General features: G+C 36.5%; 1 protein-coding gene across 1 annotated transcript in view; it reads left to right on the plus strand.

Moving 5' to 3' along the window:
• The window catches only part of SOAT1 (sterol O-acyltransferase 1), a 69,076-nt gene that overhangs the window by 52,699 nt on the left and 14,297 nt on the right, over window positions 1-2,080 (plus strand). Inside the window, exons 4-5 of the mRNA XM_012646527.1 lie at window positions 236-387; window positions 1,603-1,662. Of these exons, the coding sequence (XP_012501981.1) occupies window positions 236-387; window positions 1,603-1,662 (212 nt within the window). The remainder of the gene's footprint in view (window positions 1-235; window positions 388-1,602; window positions 1,663-2,080) is intronic.

Consider the following 2,080-nt stretch of genomic DNA (forward strand, 5'->3'; position numbering starts at 1 on the left):
GCCTAAAAAGGGCATACATTTTTAAAAGGGTATAAATCATGTTGCTTTTTCAGTAGCCATTTCTGAAATTTCAAGTCAGATATGGGAAGTGTTTTTCTGCTTCTCCTCCTCTGAACTCATTTAATATGGCTTTCTTTTTTGATCCAGCTCCGTTTAAGAGAGCCCGTCAGAAAAATGTTAATGAACTACAAGCATGTCATAGTTCCTTACATTTTTCTTTGCTTTAAAACTCTAGGAATTGAAACCATTTTTTATGAAGGAAGTTGGCAGTCACTTTGATGACTTCGTGACCAATCTCATTGAAAAATCAGCATCATTAGATAATGGAGGGTGTGCTCTCACAACTTTTTCTGTTCTTGAAGGAGAGAAAAACAACCATAGAACAAAGTAAGTACGTATTTTATTTTCTTTTAATACAAACATCTACTAAGTGTAGCTCAGTGGTCAGAATGTGGACTGAAGTAAAAATTCCTGAGTTCATACTCTGCCACCATTTTTTATTGGCTATATGTTGCATTGGGAAATTCTTTAACCACTTAAAAGGTGAATTTTTTTCATTTTAATGTGTGGATTATAACATACATGCACACTTCTTTCAATCAAGACTGTTGACTAATAAAATAGTAGAGCCAACACTTGCTAAGTGCCCTTTATGGGTTAATTCATTTAAACCAAACAATGACCCTATGAGGCAGATACTATAACTCTCTGCCATGTTACAGATTAGAAAACTAAAGCACAGAACCCTTAAATGTTGCCCAAGATTACAAGCAGGGATTTGAACCCACAATCTGGTTCCAGAGTCCTTGTTTTCAGTCATGTCAGGTTATATGCCTCTCTGTTGTACTCTAATGCTTGTAATAAAGTGCAGTGATCACCATATAGTTTTCTGATTGGTCAGTCATCCAGAGTAAGAGTGAAGACTAGCAAAGGCTAATATGTGCTAACTTGTCATTCTGTGCTTTTCTCAGTTTTGTGCCTTGTGGTCTCTCTGCCAGACTCTCATGTTCTAGAGAACCGTTTTGACCAGTAATAGTTGACAAAAGTGCTGATGGTGCTGCAAAAAGCCCTAAAGGAGATGATAATGCAAGATGTTAAAATTCATGTTTTTAGTAACTGGAGGAAGCCTTTAAGATCAGGAGGTTGTGGCAAGTCCTTTGACATTGGGAGTAGTATGGTAACCATCAGTGCAGTTTCAGAGGATAGACCAATAACAGTATATGACCTGGAGTAAAGTATGGTGGGAGGTCTGTCTTTCACCTCAGGGGATCTCTAAAAGAAGGAAGAATGGTTGCTAAGGTGCCAATCATGGCAATTCCTTTCCATAGGGGCTGGGTATGAGGAACTTTTGCATGCTGCTCCAGTTAGGGGTGTTTAACATCCCTTTCGTCCTTAATAGGTATCCATGCACCTACCTCATAGCGTTGTTTAAATGAATTAACACCCATAAAACCCTTAACACAGTACCTGAATCACAGTGAAAAGGTAGTTAATTAATGTTGAATGGTGTAGTTGGTGATATTCTTTCTCTTCTCTACGGGATTAGATTTCTTATAATACTTAAAGTACTTATATTTTCTTTTAATTTTTTGTTCTTGTCAGAGATCTGAGAGCACCTCCAGAACAAGGGAAGATTTTTACTGCAAGGCGATCTCTCTTAGAGTGAGTATTTTTAGTAGTTTTTGTTAATTTTCAGTTTGAATTTAAGAGCACTATCTTGATAGAATCACTGTGAATATGTAAGGAGTTTGTTCTGAATCCATATAAATCATTAGTTTTACTATTTCTTTTTGTACATTTTCTATCTCTTACTCCTTTCTGATCTTCTGGTTCTGTATCTGGTTTAAAGGAGGAGTTAGGGAACAGTTACCTGTCCTCTGATAAATTCCTTGAAGTTGTGCTGCAAAGAATTGGTTACCCAATACAGCTAGAACAAAAGTTTTCTAATTTGATAAACCAGTTCGAGAGAGTTTTGGAAGTTGCTGCCTTCTTGATACATAAATTGTTTTTCATCTCTTCTTTGGCCAGTTTAGAGACTTGATAGTTTTCTCATTGTCACTTATTTTAAAACCCTGATTGC

The sequence above is a fragment of the Propithecus coquereli genome, unplaced genomic scaffold (assembly GCF_000956105.1).
Source record: "Propithecus coquereli isolate 6110/MARCELLA unplaced genomic scaffold, Pcoq_1.0 Scaffold246, whole genome shotgun sequence".
Taxonomy (NCBI): domain Eukaryota; kingdom Metazoa; phylum Chordata; class Mammalia; order Primates; family Indriidae; genus Propithecus; species Propithecus coquereli.